The sequence below is a fragment of the Tenrec ecaudatus genome, chromosome 14 (genome assembly GCF_050624435.1).
Source record: "Tenrec ecaudatus isolate mTenEca1 chromosome 14, mTenEca1.hap1, whole genome shotgun sequence".
NCBI classification, from domain to species: domain Eukaryota; kingdom Metazoa; phylum Chordata; class Mammalia; order Afrosoricida; family Tenrecidae; genus Tenrec; species Tenrec ecaudatus.
This window is the reverse complement of record NC_134543.1, coordinates 26,287,996-26,308,528: the sequence shown is the minus strand read 5'-3', so window position 1 is coordinate 26,308,528 and position 20,533 is coordinate 26,287,996. Positions and strand designations below refer to the sequence as shown.

The 20,533-nt window shown below is 51.6% G+C and overlaps 1 protein-coding gene across 4 annotated transcripts in view; it reads left to right on the top strand.

Moving 5' to 3' along the window:
- The first annotated feature begins 6,764 nt into the window (after nt 1–6,764).
- Nucleotides 6,765–20,533, top strand: part of NRXN3 (neurexin 3) — a 1,780,548-nt gene continuing 1,766,779 nt past the window's right edge. For all 4 annotated transcript variants that reach the window (XM_075530567.1, XM_075530566.1, XM_075530569.1 and 1 more), the window contains exon 1: nt 6,765–7,473. In XM_075530567.1, the coding sequence (XP_075386682.1) occupies nt 6,765–7,473 (709 nt within the window). The remainder of the gene's footprint in view (nt 7,474–20,533) is intronic.

Here is a 20,533-nt window from a genome sequence, read left to right as displayed (position 1 = left end):
ATAGAAGTTCTCAGATCATTCGATTCCAGGCCTGTCTGACCGAGGGGCTAAAATAACATCCTAGAAACCAGTCTCCATCCACATCCAGCCTGACTTCTTCTTTGTTGTCCTTACTCTTCTGAGAGGTATGCCTGAGTGTGACAACGGTCTCTGTCACCAATTCTGGACACCCTCCCAACCTTTGGACACCCACAGTGAAAAGAGAGGGCCCTTTGGCCAGTGATGCTCTCACTGGACCCAGTTTGGATGCTGAGCCCATCCCTAAACCAATCGTTGTGGGTAGGAGGTAGCCATATACAGTTAGTCATATAATCAGGGATTGGAGTTGTGCTGAAGTCCATGTATATGTCACGGTCTGAGGTTGGTGGTGAAAACCAGTCATTTTGACCCGAAAAAGCAGGTGGGGGTGGGTGAAAAGGGGTGGGGGGGGGAGGAGGCAGGCCAGACTAATTGCTAGCCATTGTGGAGATTTTCCAGTGTAGGTGAGAGGCTTAAGAATGGGAGTTAATGCAAAAGTTCTGGAGGAAAAACTGGCAGACCCAGGACCGATGCCACATTACCAAGGACTCAGCATGAGGCCAGACTGGGCTCTTGGCTCCACACATGGTGCTTTGGCCTGAGCCCAGGCCAGTTGGGGGATGAGCCCAGGAGCTGGGAGGACAAATGGCCTCGGCCCTCCTGAGCCTTCCTTGTGGCAAAGAGCCCACGCATCAGAGCTGTGCGTGTCTCCTAAGCAGCCGGATTGTGAGACATTTGCAAAGATGTTAACCCCGCATGAAAGTGTGCCGTTCAATAATTATGCAAATCAGCTGGCAATTAGATAATGTCACTCACTTTCGCCCTCGCGCTTGATTCCCACTCAACAGATAAGCATTTGTGAGTTTCTGCACTTCTCGCCTGGCCTCTCCATCCAGGTTCTGGGGCAAACCACATGACTCAGGGAGGGCGGGCGTTGACTGAGCAGGTGGAGAGGGAACCACGAGTTACCATTTTCCCACTCCTGAGTCGGGATGGCCCACCCAGATGCCTATTAGTCCTAGTTGCCCGGTTGCCATTGAGTTGAATTCGATTTATGGCGAGTCCATGTGTGTCAGAGGAGAACTCCACGGGGTTTTCAATGGGTGGAAGAACATGGCCTCACCTGTGTCCCAAAGAGCCTTGGGTGGCATCAACCCTCTGAGCACATTAAGCGTTAGCACCACCAAAGGACTCCACAGAGGGCAACGTCGGGGCACGGGACACCGATCAGCCAGTTGGCTCTAGGTCTGGGATAATTATGTAAGTTAGTCTCCAGCTCTTGGGCATTTTGGCAAGTGCCCAGCAGCAGGAGGAATGTCCAACAGCCAAGAATCAAAATGGAAGAGCTTTAGGAGAGAATATAGGGAGACCATGGGCTGTCAAGTCTTGATAAACCCCAAATCCTGAAATCAGGTCCTGCCTGGTACCTCTGGGGAAGGCAGCTTGGTCTTGCTCACTGAATCTCTTCAGCCTTCAGGATGCAAGGCAGGGCATGAGTGAGACTGCCCGAAGCTGGTCTTGACTGGAGGCGAAGGGCAGAAGCATGAGAAGGGAGGAGCACAGCCAGGCAAAAGAGAGTGGCCAGCCCAAAGCAGGCTGGGTACACTCCCATGATCCTTTCTCACAGGGGCTTGTCCCTGGCACAGCATGGTACTTCATTCATGGGTTTTCCCGATTGCTAGGCATGTGCTACTTGGCTCTTGGAGGTTGGCACATGGAGAAGGATGGGGATCTCAGGGAGGCAGTAGCATGCAGGCTGCATGAGGCTCAGTAGTCCCTAGATGCACAGGGATGCCCGGAAGCTTTGGTGTGGACTACTCACTTGCTACAAAGGTTTGTTGAGTCCTCGCTCCAGGCCAAGGCACTGTTGCAGGCACCGGGGTGAAGTGGCCCCTCCAGGGGACCCCTAGTCTGGCCCCAGAACCCCGGCTCTCAATCATTGCTCACTGTACTTGTCTCCTACTAGCTTGTGAAACACACTTGAGGGCAAGTGTGAGTGGTGTCTTCCTCTGCTTGGATCCCAACACTGGCTGCCACGGATTAGAGATCAATAAACAGAATCGAATCGAGTAAGCCACAGGGTTGGTGTAAATAAGGGACCCTTGGAGCTGAATCAATTATCTAGACCAGCCTGAGAGACCATGGGTGTGTCTATTGAGATGCTGTCAGAATTCCGTTTTGGTGATGAAATGGAGAGGTTGCCCCAGGTCCTTGCTCACCCATGATGGTAGGCTGTGGGATCCAGTCCACATCCAGATGGGTCCTAATGGATGGTTGTATCATTGAAGGGAAGAAATTAAGAGGCAGACAAAGGTTTTGGGGTGCTCACCTCCTCCATAGTATCAGGAACCAGGTCTGGGAGATAGAGAGAATGTATTCTTACACCAACTTATATTGTCTCAGGTATGCAGGCCCCCCCCCACTAATTACAGGGAACCACATACATGAAAAAGTGGGTGGTATCTTAACCCCCGAGGTCCCTGAGTTCATTGGGGGAGTACCCTAACACCAGTGTGGGGGACAGGTAAGTGGGAATGTCTGTCCCCTGAGCAGGGAGAATAGTAGCAACTGTCTGCGGCTATAGATAAAGCTTCTGGCCAGATAGCAAGCAGCTGTGTGCTTGGAAGAGGTAACTTTAAGGTAGCATTGTTATAGGAGGACATTGTGGGGATTAATTTTAATTATGAAAATAGGACTGGGACTCATCTCCAACTCACAAATGTGAAGGCCTCCCTCCACACAGAATCCTGGCCACCCAGGCTTCTGAAATACGATTAATAAAGAATTTGTCCATTCACACTTTCTTCCCATTCCACAGTTTCTCACAGTGGGCCCTGCCTCTGAATGCGCTCCCAGGTCAGTGGGTCTCACTGGATTGAGGTCTAATCCTGGGCCTTGCCTGCTAGCCAGTGGTCAGTACCAGGACCACCAAGAGAATAATTTCCTAAGATTTGGGGCTCACATACCAGGCGTGGGCTCCACGTTAGGCTGTTTGCATTCTTAGCTTATCCAAAATTCCAGGTTGGGGACACCCCTTGTGAGGAGCTTGCTCATGTTTGCTATGCTCCCTACATCTCTGCAAGCCCCAAGCAAATGCAGTGGGGACAGGGGGACAGTTGCCTTCTGAGCACATTTTCTGAAAAATGTCCTCTTTCAGCTAATTAATTGAAGGCAGTATGGAGAAGGCAGAGTCGTTGAGACCAGAAAGGGCCCTCTGCTCTGGTGACAACTCTTGTCATAGTTGACAGACCTCACTTTTCCAGTGATCACCCCTTAGAGAATGTTAAGGCTCACGAGTAACTTCTTGTTGCCCACTTCCAACAACATTGGCCTCTGCTGTTTCTCAAAGATTCCAGGACTGCTCCAGCTTCAGGACCTGGGCACTGGCCAGTCCTCCCTCTTCCCCCATATTTGCTTGGGTAATGCCTTTGGTCTCAAATTTTCCCTGTTTCACCTTCTCACTTGGGGTGTTTGCCAATTCCCATGGTGTAAATAGTCCTAGTGAAGTTGATTTTATGTTACCAGAGTGATGGTGAAGAAGCAGAAATACTTATGAATTGTTAGCAATTCATTCTCACAGGCAGCTGTGGGTTAGCATCAGCCCACTGATATGTTTCTGTCTGAGCCAACCTTCCATCATAGGCCCTGGGGGAAGGGGAGTGACCCGTGCCACACTTCCACCTGTTTGCATAGCCTCTTGGATCAAAACTCCTGCAGAGAGAAGACTTGCTTATTCGTTGTTATTTTTGTTAGTCGGATGAATAAAAGGAAACACGGCCCCGCGCTGCACCATCTTCAGGGAGAGTGGCGTGTTTGAGCCTGTTGCTGAGTGTCTTCCTAGGAGGCTCACCTCCCAACATCACGTCGATGAGCAGAATATCAGATACTATTCCATTGGGATGATGGGGTTTTCCTTTCCAGGAGTGGATGGCCAGCCATTTTCCTCTAGCCTGGCTGAGTCTGGAAGCTCCACTGAAACCTATCTCCCATGGTGACCCTGGGTGATGGAAGTACCTACCGTCCACGGTGGCATGAGCATCCTGGGAAATGTACATGCCACCACAATATGGGCAACTGATCGACAGATGGTGGACGCTTTCCTGAGGATGGCTTTAATCAGCCTCTTGCTCATCGAGATTGCTTGTTCATTGGGGGGGGGGGAGAGCTTAAGGACCAGCCTCCCCCTTCAGAGCTGGGTGATAATTGCTTTGTGGATGTGGTCCTTAGAAAACAGTGGACCATGTGGTTTTCCAATAAAGACTCCAGAACACTATCCAATGTGCCGATGAGTAAGAGGCAACTTAGGCACGTCTGCTCTCACACGGGCAGCAAGGTGGACTGAAGTCTGTCCCCAGATTTGTATGGCTGACTTGACTGGGTGCCAATCACCATACATATGATGTGCTCTGTAGTCCTTAACAACTCCTTTGAATTACCCGTTCTTTGGATTTCATATCTTTTTAAAGAATTTATGTTTTCATAGCAGACCCTCACTCCACAGATCAACCCCCCCACCCCACCCCCACGCATTCAGGTGTACATGTAACAACGACCTTTCTTATCTCAAGAGCCCTGGTGGCTGCGAGTTATACATTGAAGTGCTAACCACGACTTAGCAGTCACCAGTCATTCCTGGGGACAAAGAGGATGCCGGCTGCTCCTATGAAGTTTTAAAATCATGGAAACCCAAAGTGGAAGTTCTAAGGTGTCCTACTGGTTGTCTCTGATTCAGAATTGACTCCATGGCAGTGAGGGTTTTGGGGTTTTCCTCTTATACTCCAGATATAAGAAAGGAAGACTCATACTATTTATTGGCCATGAATGAGGGAGTGGAATCTTAGTTAAGTTTAGCAAATTGCTCTAAGTCTCATGTATAGGGACTAAGAGTCACAGCTTCCTCCCTCACTTCCTTCCCTTCCCTTCCCTTCCCTTCCTTTTGTGTTAGTCGGGTTGACTAGACAAACAAATCCAGAGATATTCATATATGTGTAAGAGAGACCTTTGTATTAGAGAGCAATTTTATATTAAGAAACATCCCAGCCCAGTCCAGATCAAAGCCATGAGTCTGCTTTTAGCCCATATGTCCAATAATTGTCCATAAATTCCTCTTTAGACTCACACAGCCATGTAATGATGCTGAATGCAGGAAGATCACAGGCCAGTGGGAAGAATGTCTTGTAGATCCAGTGGTGGCAGAAGCATCTCAGTACTGGCATGGGTCTCCATGCGGCTCCTCCAGCTTCAGGGCTCTGGATCCATCAGTGTGTCCATGTAGCTTATCAATGGGAATGTGAAGCAGAGTGTGTTCTGCCTCCAGGGAGGAAGACAGGAGTTCCCAGAATCTTCAGGAGAAGGCCATGCCCACACAGAGGGCTCATTGGCTATTCCCTGATTGACAGGCTAGCCTCCACCCCTTGCTCAAGTTGACAGGAGATGATGTAACCACCACACCTTTCTTTTCTTTCTTTCTTTCTCCTTTTTAAGTCTGAAAACACATTGGAAGCTTTTCCTCTAATATTTAGCACTGAGAAAACTCACCCTGGTCTCTCAGCATTTGATTGATCTTCATTGACTTTCACAAGTCTTTCATTCACAAGCTCCCAGGTAGGAATCTGTCTCGGCCTCCCTATATCCAAGTACTCGGTTGTCAAAATGAAAAAGAACAAAAAGTCAGTGTCATGTTCATGTCTCTTGATAGGTAAACCAGTGAAAACGATGTGTTGTGAGAGTGTGGAGAACGTTTATTTATTCTTAGGACATGAGGGCTGTGTGACCCTCCTCTATGAATATGATCATTACTATGTGCTGATAAGGTGTGGGGCGGGGGCTTCTGCTCTCTTTCTCCGTGGAACTGGTCTCTGGGAAAATGGAACTGTGCCCTAGGAGCTGGGCTTGGGGCTTGGCAGGACCCTCCTGCTGGGCCGGCTGGGCCTTGTAGCGCTCCCTGGAATGGGTCGGTTGGTGCTCAGCCCTCCACCAATATCTGAGATGGGATGCAAGACATTTCTGACCCCAGCCGTAATTCTCTCCTCTCCTCTCTCTGCTCTTCTCCCCACAGGTGTTTTCCCGGGAGTCCTAGGAGAGAGGTGATGGGCAGGACTGCCTCTGGCCCACACCATGCAGCCTGAGCCTGTTGCCGCCCTGCGCTGGGCCTCGCTCTGCCTGAGCTCTCAGTTCCTGGCTGCTGCCCTCCCGGAGGGTCCCCGCTGCTAGGAGGTAGAACTTCAGGATCGGTCCTTGGCCTGTCATATCGCTACCTTTCACCTGGCTCGCCACGCGACGTCCCCCTCCTCCATCACGGAAGGCCCAGCCCCAGCTCTCTGCCCGGCCTCCCTAGAGGGGGCGTGTGGGGGCCCCTCAGGTGGAGAGTTTTGCTGAAGGCTTCCTCCCAACACTTCCAGCTTATCCTCCTGGAATCAAGGCCTCCGGATCCACACGGATAGCTGAGATCTTTTCTTGGAGAAAGACACTTTCCTCCTCACTCCAGCCTCTCCTTCCCTCCACCCAACTTCCTTCCTTTCTGCTGCCTTTGTCCCTTGCCCCTTCCTACACTTGCTAAATTCCTAGCTCACTACTTTCTTCCTGCCTCTCCATCTCGGTATCTCTGTGTGACCCCTCCCTCTCTGTTCTCTCTTTGCTCCCACCTCTGACTTTTCTTCCTCTCACCCTTCCATTGCCAAAGGGGCAACCCCCCACGGACTCTCCCCTGGCCTGTCCTCTCCCTGGGCTGTGTCCCAGCAGCCACCATGAGCTTCACCTTCCACTCGGTTTTCTTCACCTTGAAGGTGAGCGTCCTGCTGGGGTCCCTGCTGGGGCTCTGCCTGGGCCTCGAGTTCATGGGCCTCCCCAACCAGTGGGCTCGTTACCTCCGTTGGGATGCCAGCACTCGCAGTGACCTGAGTTTCCAGTTCAAGACCAACGTCTCCACAGGGCTGCTCCTATACTTGGACGATGGCGGAGTCTGCGACTTCCTTTGCCTCTCCCTGGTGGACGGCCGAGTCCAGCTCCGCTTCAGCATGGACTGTGCCGAGACCACCGTGTTGTCCAACAAGCGGGTGAACGACAGCAGCTGGCACTTCCTCATGGTGAGCCGGGACCGCCTGCGCACGGGGCTGGTGCTCGATGGCGAGGGCCAGTCGGGTGAGCTGCAGCCCCAGCGGCCCTACATGGATGTGGTCAGTGACTTGTTCCTCGGCGGAGTCCCTGCTGACATACGTGTGAGCGCCCTGACCCTTGATGGAGTACAGGCGATGCCCGGCTTCCAGGGATTTATTTTGGATCTGAAGTATGGCGACACAGAGCCCCGGCTTCTGGGGAGCCAGGGTGTGCAGCTGGATGCCGAGGGGCCCTGCAGTGAGCGGCCCTGTGAGAACGGGGGAATCTGCTTTCTCCTGGACGGCCACCCCACCTGTGACTGCTCGACCACTGGCTATCGTGGCAAGCTCTGCTCAGAAGGTAAGGCTCCCCCTCTTCCCCCACCCCCTTCTCTTGCTCAAGACCCACTCTCGGGGTTGGGCAAGGCCAGAGACGCTGTGTAGAAACCAGTTCTCCCACGAAGATGCTTCCTCAGCTGCATGTTGGAGAGTTGGGCCCCTTTCGCTTAGCAAGTGATAGAAATCCATCCTTGCCTCTCCTGGAAAAATCCGGAAGGTCTCAGTCTGGTGACTCAGCCATGGCTCCCGGACTCAAATGTTGGCACGTACCCAAAGGGCTGGATGGAGTTGGCTGTAGTTTGTGCCCGAGCTCAGCTCGCTCAACTTGAAGCCTCAACTGGCTTCAGCAGGTTCTGCACAGGGTGAGAAAGCAGGTAGAGATGAGCGGTCATCTCTGTCTCTCTTGACACCTGGGGATGGACGGGACACTCTCCGCCACTTCTGCTTACGATGTGCTTCTGGGAAGAAGGGTGGCTAGGTGACCAGGTTGTGCATGGCCCTGGTGGCTACCTGCCTGTTCAGGTATGAGCCTCCCTCCACAATTGTCTGGAAAGTGCCTAGAGGGTGGGTGAGGCATCTTGGGGTGGACCTTGTTACCTCCTTGTTCAAGGATTTTTCACAGGGGCTCCCTCTCTACCTGTGGCTTCCTCACCCATCCTCTGTACCTACTAAGGGCAGTTCAGGGAGGCACAGAGATTATGGGGAACCAGGCCCAGTCCAGCCAACTCCCCCCCCCCCCCCAAGCATGTGGTGAAGACTGAGCACAACCTGAAGACCCTCCCAAGTTCAACTACAGATTCCCAGAATGAGGACAGAGAGAGTCTTGGGTTTTTGCGGCCCTCGGCTTCTTACTGCTGGGTTCTGACGGCTTGCGATAAATTTGAGAGAAGTGGCCTGGACCCCAGTAATCTGACCAAACTTCAGGTTCAGGAAGCATGGAAGTGACTAAGTGGTAAGAACTGACCACCCAGGTAGTTGTGTTGAAGCAAGGCTGGGATGACCAAGTGGCAAGGAAGTTGTCTTGCCCCCTCCTCAGGCCCTTCTAGAGGTGTTTTTGTGTTGCCACTGCATTCTGGTCTTTGCCTGGAGAAGCCGGTGGGACGGTTCAGGGAAGAGCAGTGGTTCTCAACCTCGGCAGCACATCATGACTACCTAGGGGTCCTCACCTGCCCAGACTCCAGACGAATAAAATTGGAATCTCGTGGGAGAGGACCCAAGTATAGGTATGGTTTTCAGCTCCCAGATGATTCCAAGGACCAGGACTGACCACTACAGAGGGCAAAGACAGCCACAGGAGTAGGCCAGAGGAGGACCTGGCCCTCGACTCTCAGTATCCCTTCGCTCGGGCGAGATGTCCTGCTACTCTGGGCTAGTGATGAATGAAGGTGTCTGCCCATGCGTGCTCAGCTGATTGCCCGAAAGGAGCACAACTTCGAAAGCAGGTTGTGGTTGATATGCACTTTATCACCAGTAGGCGGTTAAAAATAAATAACACAAATTTATTTCACAGGGGACATGTGCTGGAGACGCAGTGGAGGCCTGTTTTCTGGGATTGATCTTCACCTCATCAGAGGCGGTGCCTGGGGGGTTGAAGATGCCCTCCCCAGGTGCTACTTCATTCCTCTTGAGGGTTGGGTACCGTCTCTCCCTTCTTGGGTAGCAGGGTGAAGAAACCAGATGTATATCCTGCTCCAGTGTCTCTTTATCCCTGCCGGGCCCATTGGGAAAAAAAAGGTGGAGAAGAACAGTAGCGGTAACCCCAACCCCAAGTGCCCCTTGGGGACCGTGGTTATTGAAGTGCTTCTCACATGCAGGTCCCTTCTGGAGCTGACGGCTGTTCCAAAGCTGTCGGGCTTTGGAGAAAGTTCTGCCTGAAGATGCTAACACAACACTTGCTTCCTCCTTTGCCCAGAGGGTCTGTTCTGTTCTCACAACTTGCACCGAAAGCAGGCATTCTTCCTTTCTGGGGACCGGGGTGTTTGCAAGTGTGTTGCTAACTTGCTGATTACCCCTGATTGCATTTTTTTGTGGTTAAAAAGAACTCATTTCCTCTGGGCAGGTTTGGATCAGCATTTTCTGCAGGAAGAATCTCTATCCTGTGTATAGAGTATTGAGTGATGTGTGTGTGTGTGTGTCTGTGTGTGTCTGTGTGTGTCCCCACCCACCCCCAGCCTCCACTGTAAAGCCTTCAGAGCAGATTATACACAATGGGATTTTAATAGTGAAATGCCACCTGTGTAGTTCAATCATAGTCCTTTCGGTGAGTTTCTGACCTGCTTGTGGCTATAGAGTGCTACCTCTACCTGTGAATGCAAACACGCCGTGCAAACATGGATCCTCCTGAGACAAACATTGAGTAAATAACCCCTGGCCCCACAGTGGCATTTGGTTAGCTTGGGAGTGAAGCAGAGCAGGGCAGGGCTGGGATTGAGATGAAGGCAAATTTGGGGGGCAGCAACAGGATTTCCCATGGATAACTGGGAGCTTGTTGATCCTTGTGTCACATGTAATCAATCACAAACATATAGCACAGACTATGAGTAAATATCTGTTCTCGCTGCATATAGTTAATTTTTAGTGAGTTCTCAGGAACAGCACCAGCAGAAAACCTTACCTATGAACGGCGAAGAGAACAATGTCAGAGGAGCGGGCAAGTGTCCTGAAGATCTGCATAAATCAAGATAAATAGCCACGAGGAGCAGCCTATTTTTTTTTCCTTCTAAAGATACTTTGGTGGGGCTGGTGGGGAGGCAGCTGACTCCCCTCCCACCTTCAAATGGCACATGCTGCCGAACTGAAGCCAGGGGATCTAGTCCCAGCCCTCGGTCCTCGGTCCCACGTGCTTGATGGTCCTCAGCGTGTGCCTGGCCTGGAAGGTCCTTTTTGCATCTGGCACATTTGCAGTTCACAGAGCAGGGCCCTCTGGGGCGGCTCCTGCAGCTTCCGATTGATGTGGCCAGAGCCTGTGGGAGGTGCCCTCTGCGGGCCATTAGCTTGGAGCCCACCTACAGTGTTGTTGTTTTGCCTGCCTGCTTCTCCATGCCTTGATGGCTTCAAAATGTCTCTGTGGTACACCCCAGGGAAACGCACAGATGGGCCCATCTCCTTTATGTGTTTTAGATGATTTCCATAGCCAATGGTATATCTCCTCTAGGCAAGATCTAGATGACACCAGCGGTAGTTGCTGGGGGAGAGTTGGGCCTGGGGGTAGGAGGAGATGGACATATGTGTCTTCCGTTTCCTGCGGTGAAGGACTATGAGCTGGAGACACTTTGCTCTAAGGCTCAACCCAGCTTCTAGTCGCATTTAACACTGTCACACGTGATGGAAGGCGCTGTGCGCCTCCCGTGTGCTAGGTGTCGAAAGAGAATGAGTTGGTGCTCAACTTCAGATTTGCTCCTGGGGACATTTCTGGTAGTTAGGGATTGTGCTACCTAGACACTCCTGGGCAAGGGTCCGGTGGAGCCCAGCCTAGCAGTTGAGTCGCAGTGTGATGCCACCTCTTTGGGATGTGGCCTTCTGTGGAAGAAAGCGACCACACAGCGACACAATCTCTTTGGCCCGTCACCTTCTGCGGAAACCGGATCGTTTGTCTAGTTCTTGGTCTCCTGTTAAGCTGCCTGCCGATCCTGGGAGTCATTGAGGATTACCTACTGCGGATTCATTCGACTGACTTTGGATTCCTGGACCTCTGCATTCACCAGCCCATGCCCCACCACTGCCACCTGTGCTTCACCAGCCTGCTTTCTGTTTGTCAGCTTCCACAAGGCAGGAGGAGCCTGACTGGGCCTGGAGTGGACTCCTCCTACATACTCCTACAACGGCATAAAACATTTCTTGAGTGAACCTCTTTCTATAGGCAAATGTATCCAAGTGTCGCTGGTTTTGCTTCTCCAGAGAACCCCACCCAACACCACATTTAATCTTGTCGTTTCAGTCACGGTCCTAGAGGACAGAAGTACAAGTGATTTAAAGAGGCCTTTAAAATGGAGGATATGCAGTGAGCTATGGTACAGTGTATGTAGTGGTTTGCAGTTTCTTTAGCTCAATCTGTTCTGTAGCCTTGAAGCGCACTGGCTACTGAAGTGTCCTAGCTACCCTCTAGAAAGCAGTCCCCTCATGGGACACTGAGAGTTTGTCATGACCTTGAAATACATTTAGACCCAATGACTTGTAAAGCATTCAGAGCCATGAATCGGCATGTGTTAGATTCCTCAACCATCACCTGGTCACGAAGAACTGATTCACTGCCAAGGTGTATACAGTTTAATACCATCTCACTAGAAGATGTCCCTTAATCTGAAGCTAGCCTATTGCATGTGGGGGTAGGGCCAGGCAAAGATGGAGAAGGCACCCCAATCTGGTTGATCTAAATGCCGCCTTCTCACTTCACGTTTCTGCTCATGCCATCTTATTTGTGGGCCCGCCTTTTTAGAGTAATTCAGGGAGGAAGCATGATGTTGGCACAGAAAAATCCAGGTTTGATTGTGTTTTCTCTTCCTGCTGACTTGGGCGGGTGCCTGGACTGGAAGTGTGTCTCGGTCTCCGCCGTAGGGTTTTCTAGGTGTTGGAGCCCTCGCCTGAAGTCTGGGCAGTGGTGGGTGTCGGTGACAGGGACTAAAACTGTATTCCCAAGATGCTACGGTGTAGTCCACACACTGATGTCTCCCCCTCACCCCTTCCTCCTGGCCAAAGCTGTCATCCCACTCAGGGGTATTTGATGGATGGTTCCATGCCACCGTGCAGCCTTGGGATGACTTCCTGAGAGAGAGTACTCTTCTTTTTATGGAGTATTGTGTGACTCTTCCCTGTCTCTCAAAAGCAGAACCAGGATGGAATGGTGTGCCAAGAGGTGGTGGCTTACCTGGGTCCAAAACAGTGGGCCCCCATGAGTTGGGGGCAGATGTGACAGCAGCTCCCCACAGTGAGGACAATGGAGGTTGTAGTAAAGGTCCCCTGATTGCCCCAGCTGGATCCTTCTACGTTGGACGCTTTTGTCCTCACACCTTGTCCTCCTCTCTTCCTCCCAGCGCTGCTGGAATGGTTTCCCGGCCTTGTTGCCAATCTGCGTCCACCCTGAATGGCTTTGGAAGGGGGGTTGGCAAGGGGGGTGGTGAGTCATTAGAGGGCAAAGGACAACTCCATTCAGCGTCCCCCCCCCCAAAGGGAAAAGGTGCTTACAAGCAAACCCTTAAAATAAACACAAAGGAGGGACCACCACTTCTGCTACTGCCCCCCAGCCCCCCTCCACCCCCCTGCAGTATACAGGCTTTCCATGGGACCAGCCCAGGGAGCCAGCAGGGGCTGTTGCTAAAGGGAGCCTGAATAGGGGTCTGATTGCTCCTCTCCTCTGATTACCAAGTGAGATTTCCTGGGTATGCTGTGTGGTAAATGGCAGAGCAGCCGCCTGCCTCCCGCTCTAATTATCCCTCTTTTAACTGCAGAGGGAAGAGAAATTTTTTGTACCCCCCTCCCCACAGCAGCTCTACCTCCTTTAAAGAAACCACCCGCATTGTGCTTGGCCCCCTTCGACGGGGGATAGCAGCCCTGTCCTCTTGCAGGGCCTGCACACCAGCTGCTGGGCCTGCCCTTAGTACAGAGAGGAGCTGGGCCGTGGGTCCAAAGGCAGCAGGGTTAAGGGTCCTATGGGCACTTTGCCTGCCAGCCGCACCGTGTACTTGCATTTGCATTTGGTAATGAGATGCCACAGACCCAGGGTTGGGGGCTAATTATGTATATTTTTCAGCCCCCTATCTCTCTCGGCAGGCTCCCCCAGAAAGATGGTTTCCAGTCTCAGCAGCTGCCAGTCAGATGAGCTCCTGCTACACCCCCCTACCCCCCCCCCCCCACATACACTGTTACGGGACAGAGAGGAGGGGTGTGCTTGAGAATGAGACTAACACACTCACGTGCTCGCCCCTGACCCCCCTGCAGCCGTGGGCCACCCGCTGTGAAGGCTTGGAGGTGGAACTAGACTACACCAAGCTTTGTGAGAGGCCTCTGAGGACCAGGTGCCTTTTCTTGGACAAGATAATAGTGTCATTGTTATTCCTCTGGTGAACGCCATGACGTGCTTGCCCTCCTGGGTGTGCTGGAGGCTACACTGTCTCCTTGAATCCGTGCTCTACCCCTGAGAGCTCAGTACCACAAAACCTACCCATTTCACAGGTGAGGAGATAGAGGAGCCGAGACACTTGGAACTTGAACCAGATTGAGCTCTGTGGTTCAGCACATGGCTGTCAGAGGAAACATGACCTGGACTTGAACTTGCAGTTTGCTCACTTGGAGAAAGTTTGGGAAGGCCTGGTATCCTCACCAATCTCACCATCACCATCGCTTCTAACCGGTACAGAGCATTTGCTCTGGGCCTGGGTCTTTTAGCAATCACTCCGTGACAGACGAGTCTGATTCTCATTTTGTGGATCGAGGAACAGAGGGACAGGGAGGATAGAGAAGTGGCCACACTGCTCGTACTAAGCCACGTGGGGATTTGTATCCAGACAGTCCGTCTCCAGAGTCCAAGCTCTTAACCAACACATGGTTCTACTTGAGTCTCAGTAAGAGGGTGTAAGAAGTTAGATGGGTTGTTGAGGACATTAAATGAGATGAAACCTATAACGTTGTCAGCGTAGCCCTTGGGAAGGGACCAATGTGGCCTCTGAGCTGATGGTTTCCCAGAATGGAGCCTGTAAGGATGAAAGAGCAGCAATTCAAATTCATAAAAGATTTGGAGGTCCCCTTTGGGCCATCCACGCACCACCACTGCCCTTTTTCTTCGTTTGAAAAGTGGGGGAGGGAGGAGGAGGACGATTTCTGTAGGGTGTGGAGTCTAGTGACATTATCATTTGGTCTCTGTTCCAGAGTGGGGGCTTGCTGGGGGTTTGTCTGGGTTCAATAGGTTTGCAAACATGTTGATCTAGTGACTCTGGGAAGCAGGCAGGGCAGGGCTTACCATGCTCCCATAGGTGAAGAGACCCAGGCTTGGGGTCCCTTTGAACTAGTGTGGGCAGTGGGTATGAGGGCAGGCTCAGAGCTGCCTGTTTGGGTAGGTGTTTCTGAAACTTGAGAGCCCAGATCCCAACGTGGCTTGCACCTTTGATCTTGGGATCTTTTCATTAACCCAGGCCACCTGGGTCAGTGTGACAGGGAGATCAGCCAGATTGCAAACTCCCAGCTCAAGAGGTCATCTCAGCTTGGCCTGAGCCATGGGCACTACTGCTGTCAGGTCTGACTACAGCATAGTCTGTGTGTGTGTGTGTGTGTGTGTGTGTGTGTGTGTCCTACGTAGATCACTATCATTGTCAGAGAGAGAGAGAGAGAGAGAGAGAGAGAGAAGGGTAAAAGTGAGAGAGAGCAGATGTCAGAGAGAGAGGGAGAGACAGAGGATAGGGTAAAGGGGGAGAGAGATAGTGTGTGAGGAGGAGGAGGGAGGTGAGAGTGTGAGAAATGTGGGAAAGTGTGTGTGTGTGTGTGTGTGTGTGTGTGTGTGTGTGTGTGTGTGTGAAGGAAGGAGAATGAGAGTTAGAATAAATATGAATGAATACAAGACATTCAATTCCAACCGGGGAATCCCGGTTTTGAGTAAAGCGATTGCGGTCCCTAAGGCTGTGGAGCGTAGCCGCCTACAGGGAAGCACCGCTGGACAGAACCGCCTCTTCAAACTTTCCTTTGGTTTCCCAGGAAGGACCCAGCACCGGCCTTGGGCTGGCGGAAAGACGGACTTCCTGGACCGCTTGCTCATGCTCCCCGTTGCTCTGCTTCTTCCTCCACAGACGACGAAGCCCGCTCCCTTCTCTGAGCATCTGCTCCTCCTCTGCTCCGTAGCATCTGCGTGCTGCGTGGACGGAAGCGCCAGGAAGCACGCATCCTCACTTACATGGGCCCCTGGTGCAAGATGCAGACCTGATTTTGAATTTGTGATATGCTTTGTAGCTTCTAAGGAGCCTGGGGTTGTAGGCTTCCGACCCCACTTCCGTGACCCCCTGTCCCTGTTAAGAAGACGCGTTGCTGTCTGTTGGCACGAAGGTTGCACTAGGTGCAGGCTCTGCCCCGCCTCCCTCCAGTGACCCTTCATCACAGACACTCTTTTCTGCCCGTCACGATCAGCAGGGCTGGCAGACTCTAGGCTGTGGAGTGTGGGAGGGTGACGGGCACACAGGCATGTCGTTGGCGGAGGTGTGGTGGGAGAACGAGCCAGCACTACCCAGTGGGCCTGGCGGCACGAGGGGTTTGCGTGCAGTTGCAATCCACCCAAAGGGATTGCGGAAGGTTGGCTTCCATCAGGATGGCGGCAATAAAATAAAATAAAGCCAACATGGACTAAAAATTCCAGTTGATCTGGTTCCCCAAACATTACTCTTTAGAGAGAAAATTCCCAAGTTTGCATAAAAATGGGCAAGAAACCTATGTATCTCCTATACCATAGTTTAGTTCTAATACATGAAAACTGTAGTTTCTGGAAAGCCGCTCTGTAAAAGGAAACTCTTTAAAAATACGGTGAGAGAGGAGAAAGAGAGAGAGAGAAGAGCAAGTACTCAATCCAAAAGAACAAAACTCTTTTTCAGGATACGTTTGGGATTTGAGATTTTAAAAGTTCCCACTGAAAAAAGTTCTCTGGGGCAGTTCTCCTCCCTGACCCGTGGGGTGCCTACTGGGTGGCAAGGGGCCGTCTGTCCAGCTGTTGGAGGTTCCGTCCGGAGCATCCGCTGTGGGGATAGAGGAACGTGCTGGTGATGAGGCAGAGGGATCCCCATGCTCCTGCTGAGGCTCCCGCAGCGCAGGTGCGGCTGTCTGGCTCACTGTGGCTCACTGGGGGGCCATGTGACAGGTGACAGACTGGCTGGCAGAGGCGAAGGACAAAACGTGGCTCTGCAGGCCTGCCTCTTTGATCTACTAGGGGACAGTGCTGGGGGTTGTTGTTCCTGCTGCTTCTCCTCAGAACTTGATGTCTTGGGGTGAACTATTTAAAAGCAATACGGGCCCCCCTCTAAATGTATCATTGTGTCTATCTACTCCTGAGCCCCAACTTCTGCCCAGGATGTTCTTCCATAATGGCTTTTCCAAATAGTTTTTTAAATTTAAACCCAGGAAACAGTGCAAGCTTTATAAAAATAAATTGATCTCATTGTCATCTGGCTGAGTTACCCAGTTTTACTCTGCGTTGAGGCTTGCTTTTCCTCTAGTCCAGCGGTTCTCAACCTGTGGCCATGACCCCTTTGGGGGTCCAACGATCCTTTCACAGGAGTTGCCCGATTCATCACAGTAGCAAAATGACAGGGATGAAGTAGCAATGAAAATAATTTGATGGTTGGGGGTCACCACCACCTGAGGAACTGTCTTAAAGGGTTGCGGCCTGAGGAAGGTGGAGACATCGTGAGTTCTCTGGGCTGGAGTCCTTAGGAGGTACAAATGGTTACTGTGCTCAGTGGTTTAATGGAAACGATGGAGGTTCGAGACCACCAAGAGGTGCAGCAGAGGAAAGGCGTGGCACTGCACTTTTGATAAACCTAACCATTCAAGCCCCCCTCCGCCACAGTTCTGTTCTGACGACCACGGGGTCTCCTGAGTTAGAATCAGCACCACAGCAGCCAGGCTGTGTCAGGGCATGCAGGAGGCTGAAGGTCAAGGAGAGCCACGGTGTGAGCTGTAGGGATCCATAGCCCCCCACCCACGGGAAATACATGTACGATCCTTTTCGTTCTGCAGAGGTTCTTAAGTGTGGTATCCTGGGGCCTAAAGCAATGATTCCAGAGGGTTTTCGGTGACATTTCTCCATGAGATTCAATTGATGGGATCCTCCCTTGACACTTTGGCCTCTCACCTGCGGCTCGTTTCTCTGGTGACGTGAGCAGGGGCAGCCTTGGCAGCTCTGTGATTTGGGCACGGTGCAGGCTGGAGTCTCGCGCTAGTGGGCAGTGTGCTCTCCAGAGCAACCCGCTAAGTTCTCCCCCTAGATCTGCTTGGGAATGAGTTGGGGCAGCTTCTTTGCTTAATGCATGACTTGCAAATAAGTAAGAGACAAGGGCTGGGAAACAAACATAAAACCACTTGTTTGTGACCCAAAAGGTGGGAGGCAGACCTGGAAGATGAGCAGGCAGGAGTTTGCTGGCTTCCTCCTCTCTGGCCTCCTGCATGGGGACTCTTGGAGGCCGAAGGACTGGGGAGGAGGGAGCATGGAGGATGTTGAGGCACTGATCTGTGGAAGTCCAGTGAGACTGTGTTGGTGGTCGTGTGCATTGGAGATGATTTCCACTCCTAGTGTCCCATGTGATGGGGTAGACCTTCCCCATTGGATGTCCAATGCTGTCATTTGTATGCAAATCAGCTGCCACATGGGGGGAGTGGCTGGTTTGCTCACACGGTTGACATTGGGTTTAGAAGCCGAGTGCTTCAGGTGCGCTGCCAGGGTGCCGCAGAACTCCTGCTCTGCCATGTACTTGCTTGGTGTCGGTCAGTCTAGTGAGGCTGGAGTTTAGTTGAGGTAATGCGCTGTGAGCCTGCTTCATTTTAAGGGGGCATACAGAGATTTGGGGGAGAGTGGTGCTTCTGAGCCATGGAGCATGGACACCAGGATTCCCGTAGAAGATGGGATGACGTTGACACTGCTTTCAAGCCGTTTCTTTGCACTGTGTGATGCATTGAAAACTCATGGAGTTACATGTCTAAGAGGGCTTTCAAGGCCACAGGGTCTAACTGCTCATTCTCCTTCTTCCTTTCCATTAGATATGGTGCCCCCACACACACTTAAGAGCAACGAGGGGGTTCAGTGCTTTCCAAAGTGACCTGAATGATTGCTGATCCATGCTGAGTGTTAGAGGTTTGGCCCTACATCAGGCCAAAGTTGGCTTCCCAATCACTTCCTAATTCTATTGAAAGAAACCTGACCTACTCAATGGGTCCTGTGAGTCGGGGTGAAGTTGGATGGGTCATACAGTTTCTGGATGATGCTTTGCAGAAACGAATGCCCATGCCAAGGTGAAGTTCACCAGGGATCCTCTATAATACGGCATGAGCTGTGCGTATGCCGCTGAGTTATTTAGAATTAACTGCTTGTGATGCATCTTAAACAATGTGGGAGGGCTTTGTGTGGGAAGAGACTTTGATGTAAGCAGGTGATTCATATGCCCGTCATTTTGCTCCTGGAGAGCGGGCCCTCTGAATGATTCATGGTTAGCCACACCTCCGGCTCTATCGACTGTGCCTCATTTCAGCCCCCAAGATGTCCCATCTTCCCCTATTTTCAGCATTTCTGAGTTTCCAAAGACTGGAAGTCCCCGATTACTCAACCATGAGATAGCATAAAAGTTCTGGACTACTATGAAGCATAGAGAGAAATGAAATTGAGTTGTACTTCCTTGATAAACCTGTTCCTGGTGACCAGGTTCAGGTACTCAAAAAGGGGTCAAGATTTCGCCCTAAAGCTGGCAGGGTGTTAAAACAGAAACACACACACACACTCCCTCCCTCCCTCACTCCCTCCCTCCAGAAGATCAGGGTATGAGATGGAGTCATTGTATCTGAAAGTGGCCTTGGAAACATGTGTCTTACTTGAAAATGCTTCTCCTTCTGCCAGGTTGCCCCGGGAAGCTCCTGTTTTTGGCATTGTTGGGTAGAAATCTCCCAGGAAGAAGGATTAGGCAGGGCTAGAAGATGTTTCTCCCATGTTCGCATAGCCTCTGGAAGCTTGCCAGACAAATCCCCACCTGCACCCTAAAGGGGATCGTGCTAGCCTTGGCTCTTGGCCACCTTGACGTTGGCAACCATTTCACCGACACAGCCATGAAAACGGGAACTCTTCCCATCCTCCGGGAGATTACATTTATGCATTTATTTATTTTTGCCTCGAAGAGCAAAGCCCCACAGACTTCATTTGGAGCCCCAGCACTGACACATACACAGTTCCCAATTTTTCATCCATGTTCTCTAGCCCGGCCTGGCTCCATGGCCTGCACACAGGTGCCAGGGAATGGATACTGCCCTTGTACACAGAAATGCGGTAACAGCCCACCGGCCGAGGGAGGCTGGGGTTGATTTCCTGTGGAAACTTTGCTGCTGATGTTGAGTTTTCAGGCTGGTGTTCATGCAGATTGGGGTTCTTCCCCTGCAGCAGGTACAATATATAGCCAATGGCCTCCTTTTAATGTGTCCCCTTGGCTTTCACAGTCTTGGTGGCTCAGTTGGGTTTCCTCTTGCAGGAGGGGCATTGAAGAAGACCCTCTCTAACAGCTGTGAGCTGGAAACCAGAGTGGGGGTGATGGCCGGGCGGGGGTTCTGCTTTCCTTTGGTAATTAAGGTAGACTCGGGCTGACTTGTTAGATGCCATGACTCTGGTATTGGTGAAAAAGTAGTTTCTGATAGATTTTTATGTTCATCATCAAGCACAATGTGTGTGTGGGGGGGCACCCCTGGGTTGTGTATGTATATATGTGTCTCATTCGTGTACACGTGCTCAGCAATGTGTGGCGGAGGGATGCGGGCTCCCAGAAATATGAGCTCCGTAACGCCCGGTAAATAAGATGACCCGCGTGGTATTCACCCTAATGGCAGAGAGCACAGTGCACGCTGGGAATGCCTCCTTCTCCCTTTGAATGGGTGAAAGTGGCATGTTTCCGGGGGGCAGTTTTTATTGACTGTTTCAGGTACAGCTGCACTCCACTCGGTTTGATGTAGTTGAAGACAGACAAGAAAGACCTTATTTTGTTTGTTTGTTACCAGGCCAGTGGTTTCCTGTGACAATTGGATGCAGCAGCCAGCCAGCCTGGGACCTTGTAAATGCCCGTGAAACGGCTGTTTGTGGCAGGCCAGCTGTTGTCACTGGAGATGGAGAGGCCCCATTAGCTCATGTGGATTCCCTGGAGAAGACGAGACTCACTGGGGACAGCATAATTGTCCTCAAATATTGAAAGAGTTGTCATGTAAGGGAAGGAGTAGCTACTGAGGCGGGAGAACTGAAGGAACTGAAGTTATAGAGGAAGAGTTATCAGTGGTCAGAGCTGGGAGACCACAGAACGCATGGGTCTGACAAGACCTGTCACTGGAAAGGAGGCAGCAGGTGCTTGCGCGATACCTGTCAGAAGTGTGTG